The 7,280-nt window shown below is 47.3% G+C and overlaps 1 protein-coding gene across 6 annotated transcripts in view; it reads left to right on the plus strand.

The window, feature by feature from the left end:
- Eva1c (eva-1 homolog C) overlaps positions 1-7,280 on the plus strand; it is a 74,259-nt gene that overhangs the window by 30,370 nt on the left and 36,609 nt on the right. For 5 of the 6 annotated variants that reach the window (XM_029544583.1, XM_029544585.1, XM_021209702.2 and 2 more), the window contains exon 2: positions 6,445-6,641. The exons of the other annotated variant lie outside the window; for it this stretch is intronic. In XM_029544583.1, coding sequence (XP_029400443.1) covers positions 6,445-6,641 — 197 coding nt within the window. The remainder of the gene's footprint in view (positions 1-6,444; positions 6,642-7,280) is intronic. 6 annotated transcript variants of the gene reach the window in all.

Here is a 7,280-nt window from a genome sequence, read left to right on the forward strand (position 1 = left end):
TTTTTGTCTTCTTGACAGTGTCCTTTGCCTTACAGAAGCTTTGCAATTTTATGAGGTCCCATTTGTCAATTCTTGATCTTACAGCACAAGCCATTGGTGTTCTGTTCAGGAATTTTCCCCCTGTGCCCATGTGTTCCAGGCTTTTCCCCACTTTCTCCTCTATAAGCTTCAGTGTATCTGGTTTTATGTGGAGTTCCTTGAGCCACTTAGACTTGAGCTTTGTACAAGGACATAAGAATGGATCAATTCGCATTCTTCTCCTTGTGGCAGGNGTCTTTATCAGCTGAGACATCTCATCTACATTCTCTACTTCTTCCCAAAAATGGAGGGCAACTCCCAGCTCCACGGTTCTTCAGCCAACTCCCCATCTCTGTTTATAGTACGAGAACATAAAAACCCTTTATCTAGTCTCACTCTCAGGTCTCCTCAAGACCAGCCTTTCAGTAGTTCCTTTGAGGAAGATTCTGGCTGGAGAGGCTGCCAGAGTTCTGGTAATACAGGGTGGCCCTTTGCCAGGGATAAGAGTCTAAGCGATAATCACGAGCTACGGCCAGGCTCCCAGCTAAGAGGAAGGTCTGCACCGACCTTATGGTAAGCCCTCATTCAGCAGTTTAGCCAGCAAAGTCTCTTGGGTATTGCTGGACTTTAAAGACAGATTTTAAAAAAGAATACACACATCAACTTATGCTGGGCATTGTTGCTCATACTGTTAAACCCAAAATTTGGGTAGCTGAGGCAGGAGGATTGCCAGAAGTTCTAGACCAGCCTGGGCCACAAGGTGTGTTATGGGCCAGGGTGCTGGGATACAATGTAAGAGACCCGTCTCCACAGGAAATAAAATACTAAAAATGAACATGGGGTGGTGGCCTCCCCTGTGAGCTCAGCACTTAGATTGGGAGTTCAACATCAGCCTCAAGTAAATAGCAAGGTGGAGGCCAGCCTGGGCTGCTTGGGGCGTTGTCTGAAGAAACAGGACAACACAGTTCACCTCAGTTTTATCCTAAGATGGTCAGCAGGGTTAGCTGGTAAAACCCTGGATAGGGACCATGACAATATAAAGCGTTCGACTCATCCGGTCTGATCCAGAGAGAAGTCATAACCAAGGGCAGCACTGGTAACCGCTTCTTGTCGGGTGTTGGCTTTTGAACCAGCTGAGAAAGCAAGGTGTGGGGAAGCCAAATGTGTTCACCGGACAGCGCATGCACATTGGTGAGAGAGGGCTCTCCCTCACCCCAGAACTGGATGCAGATGGACAACCCCGGCAGCAGGCTGCTCCACTCCTCTCTCTTTTGAGGTGCCTTTGATCCTGACGGGATCCCCATTTATTGTACAGAAACCTCTCCACTTTTAGCTGCTCTTCTAGACTGCACCGTGATATTTCTTTTTCTATTATTATTACATTTATTTATTTAGTGTGTGTGTGTGTGTGTGTGTGTGTGGTCTGTGTGTGTGTTGTGTGCAGGTATGTGTTGTGTGTAGTGTACTCCGTGTGTTTGTATGTGGAGTGTATGTATGTGGTGTGTGTGTGGTATGTGTGTGTATGTGGTATATGTATGTGTGTGTGGTTGTGTATGGTATGTGTGTATCTATGTGTCGTGTCAATATGGTTATGTGTGTGTGTGTGTGTATACATACACCCACATGTGTGTATTCTTGCTATGGCATTTGCTGTGGAGGTCAGAGGTCAAGTTGTGGGATTAGTTCTCCCCTTCTACCATGTGGGTCCCAGGGATTGAACTCAGGTTGTTAGGCTTGGTGACAAGCATATTTACACGCTGAGCCACCTTCTTGTTCCCTCTGGGGCATTCTATTGCTCTGCCCTTAAGGGACTTCTGGCTCACAGTTGTGCTTACCCTCTGAGCTTATGACCCCTCCCTGCAGGACCTCCGTTCCCCTGGGCTTTGGTTCCTCCCACACACCCCCTTTGCTGTATTTACACTGGGACCTATGATCTCACATTCCAAGCAGTTTCTTGTCAATATCACTTATTGGCCACATCTCACAGTAAGAAGCATAATTTGCACATGATCTAGAACTTATTTGATGTCTATTGACATATACAAACATATACATCCATAGGTTTTCCTCACTTTAATCCAAACATACTTATTTTTAAAATCTTTCCCTAAAAACCGTTCTTAAACCTACAACTCGGGCTGGTGAGATGGCTCAGCAGGTAAGAGCATTGCTCTTCCAAAGGTCCTGAGTTCAAATCCCAGCAACCACATGGTGGCTCACAACCACCTGTAACAAGATCTGACACCCCCTTCTGAAGACAGCTACAGTGTACTCAAATAAATAAATAAATAAATAAATAAATCTTTAAAAAAACAAAAAACCAAAAACCTACAACTCTGGTGTCTCTCGTGTGCACCAGGTTGTTCCGACAGCCACTGAAGAAACCAAATTGCCAAACTTAGTCTCAAAACAGCACAGAGGGGCTACTGGGAACCTCAGCTTTAAAGTGCCAGCTTGATTCCTGGTCAGGCATGGAAGAACTGAGGTATGGAACAACTGAGGCATGGAAGAACTGAGGCATGGTGGTAGAACGGCTTGTGTGCTGGAGCTGGAGAGGTGGAGGCAGGCGGATTGGCTGGCCCTCTAACTAGCAGCCCACTTGGAAAGCTCTGGGCAATGAGGGACCTGTTCTCAGTGAGAAAGGTGGCCAACACCCAAGAGGAGACAACAGAGGTTGCCCTCTCACCTGCATGAACATGTAAAGAGACGTGCATGCACTTGTGCATGTGTGTGCACACACAGGTGTGTATGCACACACATGTACCCACAGAGAACACAGATTTTTTAGTTCTAGAGGATTAAAGTCAGATGTGGGAGTGGCTCCATTCTGAAGCCTTTGGGCTCCTTTTCTCTGGCTTTCCCAGTTTCTTAAGACCATCAACGCCCTTGGGCCCATGACTAGATGTCTTAATTCCTGGATTCACTGTCTTAGCATCTGTCCCTGTTAACAACTCTTGAGGGTCAATAATAACTATGTTGGGCCATCACAGATACTATGTAGCTCAGGCTGGCCTTGAATTCCCTCTCTCTCTCTCTCTCTCTCTCTCTCTCTCTCTCTCTCTCTTTGGTTTTTTGAGACAGGGTTTTTCTGTGTAGCCCTGGCTGTCCTGGAACTCACTCTGTAGACCAGGCTGGCCTCGAACTCAGAAATCTGCCTGCCTCTGCCTCCCAAGTGCTGGGATTAAAGGCATGCGCCACCACGCCCGGCTGGCCTTGAATTCTTGATGCTCCTGCTTCTGCCTCTGTAGTGCGAAGGCCACAGGTGGGGTCCCCCAGTAACTATAGCATCTGTCGGACTCACTCTCAGTGGTATACATAAGAGTTTGGGCCAGTGTGAGTGACATACATCTACCATCATAATATCAGTAATTTTACGACCCTGGGTGTTCACTGTGTTCTGCCTGTTCCTCCCTCCCTTCCTGTAATTCCTAGCAATGGTGATCTTTCTCTTGTATCCACACTTTAATCTCTCTCAGAGCATCATATAATTATAATTGCATGGTATATACTATGTTAATTTTCAGGCTACTTTCTTTCATTCAGTGATGCAGAATTAGGGTAAGGTACCACTGTGTCTTTGTGTGTCTGTGTGTGTTTTGATAATTCATTTTCAAAGACAAGAGTTCAAACCTAAGGCTTCACACCCTACGTCTCTCTCTCTTTGGTTTAAAAACCAAGTCCGTGGACCCAGTTTTGAAACAGGGACAGGGCTAAATATAATGCAGACTTTACTGTACAAATATCCTCTTTATAGCTCAGAGTAAGAGGGCCTGAATTATCTTTTATTAGTCCTTCCTGAGCACTGCCAGGATAAAAATGTGAGACAGAGCAATGTGTGGGCGCGGCATACACACGTGTGTTTTGATGGTCCCACGGAGGTCAAGCTCTGTCTCATGGGAAGAGAACATGGTTCATAGCGTGAGGAGAAGAGCTAGCCCAGCATGGGCAGGATTCCCCTGAGGCTCCTCTGATGATCTATCTGTGCAGCAAGCACTTTGTATTTGTGTCTTTCCTCATTGCTGTGGCCAACGACCCAAGGAGGAGCAAGGCCAGGAGGGAAGGTTTATCTTGGCTCATGGTTTGGGGGTAGAGTCCACTATGTCAGGAGTGTGACTCAGATGATCACACTGTGTCTGGTCAGGAGGCAAAGAGATGTTCTGGGGCCCATCTTGCTTTCTCCTTTTTCCTCAGTTTAAATTTATTATTATTATTATTATCATCATCATTATCATTAGTGTTGTTTTGTTTCCTTCTTTGTTTCTGACTTTTTGGGGAGGGTCTGGTTCTGTGTGAGTTTATGTGTGTAGAAAGCCAAAGCCATCCTCTGAGAATTACTTTGAAGTTGCAGTCAGCTGGCCACTCAGCAGGGTTCTGGGGATGGGGACTGATGGACAGGAAGTTTTAAGGAGCTATCCAAAGGGATCAAGTGGAGGGGGTCCCTGCCTAGCACATTTCAGAATAAATGCTGACCCTGATTTCCTGCAAGCAGAGTGTGCCCCGCAGGGTGTTGAAACCCATAAAGAAACCCTGAACTCTTGGTGCTTGTCCCTAGGTCAGAGGCTCCCCCCTCCCTGCGTGCTGTGCAAGGAGACACTGACCCACAGCCTATGAAGTTGAGGGCTGGTGGTAGAGAAGCAAGAATCAGATTCAAACTCGTGCCTGATTTCCTTTTGCTGCTCTGATTAGATGTTGCTTTTCTGAGCAAGGTAGCCTCCCAAAAGAAGAGGAGGCGGAGGAGGAAGCTAGGGTAAGCCTTCTAGAGGGTACTTGCAGCCATCCTCAGAACACTCATATATGAAGAAAATGACCAAGGCCAGACTGCGTGTCCAGGAAGCCTGGGTACTTTCAGTGGGGAATTACACATCTGAGAGATTTTGAAACCAGAATGAGACCGCAGAGGCACGAGTCGGTTGTGTGGGAATCAGAAACTTCAGGGAAGGCCCTTTCTCCCCTAACGCTTCCCTGTCAGTCTGCCCAACAGATCCTACACACACCTCAGCAGAAAGCCCCTGGCTCTGCTCCCAGGAGCCTCGCTGTTCACCTCATGAGGTGTGAGGAGGAGGGAGAGCTACGCTCCAGCCAGAACTTCCTCCTCTCTGAGACCCAGCCCAAGCTCCAGACATTCCAGTTGTTGGTCCCCAGAGCTTCTCAGAGCCCAGGCCTAGCTTGACTCCCCACCCCCACCCCCCACCCCCAGAAGGGCTTGTAGAGTGTACTTTTGTTCCTGTGGCTGCTGGGAACAGTTTCCAAGATGGGTGGCTGTGTACCTCAGAATCCCCATTCCTGTAGTCCCAGGGGTCTGAAATCAAGATGTTGGCAGAGTCATGCACCTCAGTTTCTTCTGGTGGCTGGCCATCCTTGGCTGCCCTTGGCTTGTATACATCCACCACCCATCACTTGGCTCCTCACATCGTTGTCTTCTGCCTGCTTTTTTCCTTCCCTTCTTTCCTTCTTTCCTCCCTCCCTCCCTCTCTCCCTCCCTCTCTCCCTCCTTCTCTCCTTTCTTTCTTCCTTTCTTTCTTTCTTCCTTCCTTCCTTCCTTCCTTCCTTCCTTTCTTTCTTTCTTTCTTTCTTTCTTTCTTTCTTTCTTTCTTTCTTTCTTNCTTCCTTCCTTCCTTCCTTCCTTCCTTTCTTTCTTTCTTTCTTTCTTTCTTTCTTTCTTTCTTTCTTTCTTTCTTTCTTTCTTTCTTTCTTTCTTTCCTCCTGATGGGGACACTCAGCATACTGCATTAAGGTTTCCCCTGAGCTCCGTATGCCCTCCTTTTACCTACTTATAGCTGCGTTCCTGTTTTCAAATAAAGTCACATTCTGAGCTACAGTAGGAACAGTGATACATTATTTCAGTCCACAACAAAGCTCCACTGTATTTCCCATCACCCCCTTCCCCCGCCCCCTGAACTTCTTCCCGGCAGGCCTTACCCTATACAGGCTGCTCCCCCCCCCCAAGCTTTCCTCTCTGGGGTGAGACAGGCCCAGGAGTGGCTTCCTGAAGTTTAATGGCATCCCCTTACTCCAGGAAGGCCTGGAGATTAGAGAACTCAAGTCTTCCTTGGGACGGGTGTCCACACGCCCAGGGACACCCACCCAGCATACTTTACTGCTTCATAGGCTCTTCTAGATTCCCTGGGCTCATGCCCAATCCCTTAGTGTGCTGCCCAAAGAGAATGGAGCCCTCCAGCCTTGCACCAGACCATCACAGACCAAGGGACCTGGCCCAGGCAGGAAAGCCAGCATCTGACCCCACAGCCCCCTGTGGCCTCCTTTGGTCACCAGCCCCAGATCTTCTGCAGAGCTATATATACCCATACCTTCTTAACTTAGCAGCCCCTGCCTCAGGGCCACTAGCATCTCCTTGCTCTGAGATCTATGCAGGAAAGGGGAAGGGGGCTTCCTGGGGCTCCTGTAACTGAGCTGAATATTTTCCAGGTTACTTAACCAAACTTCTGCAAAACCACACCGCCTATGCCTGTGACGGGGACTATTTGAATCTACAGTGCCCTCGGCATTCAACAATAAGTGTCCAGTCGGCATTTTATGGGCAAGATTACCAAATGTGTAGTTCCCAGGAGCCCACCTCCCAGAGGGAAGACAACCTGACCTGTGTGGCATCCACCACTTTGCAGGTATTGCGTTTCGTGGATGTTCTAAGATCATGAAATAGGTTTTTTCCCTCTCTCTTTCCTCTATTTTTGTCCCTCTTTTCCCCCCTTCTTCCCTATATTCATATATGTGTGTGTGTGTGTAATTTTTACAGTTCATTCAAAGCAAAAATCCATGAAAACCCCAATTACTATACATCATTAACTTTTGCAGTTAAGCTACTACTTGCTTCTCAAAATGAGTCTTTGTCATAGAGTACAAATGGAATCCCTGCGAGATAAAGCGTTCCCTCAGCACACATTCAATATGAAGTTGATCACAAGCACACTCTTTACTGCACTGAAGCATACCAGCCATGCTGGACGTCACCCTCCAGGCCCACATCACTGAAGTGCCCCAGTGGGAAAGGTGGAAGCCCCACATGTCATTCTGATACCGGGATTGGAGGTCACGAGCTTCCTAAAGAATGGCCCAAGAGATGTATCAATAGTTGTCTTCTGTGTCTCATGGTTTGCTTCTCTACCTGTAGACCACCATGTTATTCTCACTTGGAGAATATTTTGAGTGATCTTAACTGAATTTGTTTTTCTTTTCTTTTTGATTTATTTATCTATTATTTATGTAAGTACACTGTAGCTGTCTTCAGATACTCCAGAAGGGGG

This window comes from Mus pahari, chromosome 12, assembly GCF_900095145.1.
Source record: "Mus pahari chromosome 12, PAHARI_EIJ_v1.1, whole genome shotgun sequence".
Taxonomy (NCBI): Eukaryota; Metazoa; Chordata; class Mammalia; order Rodentia; family Muridae; genus Mus; species Mus pahari.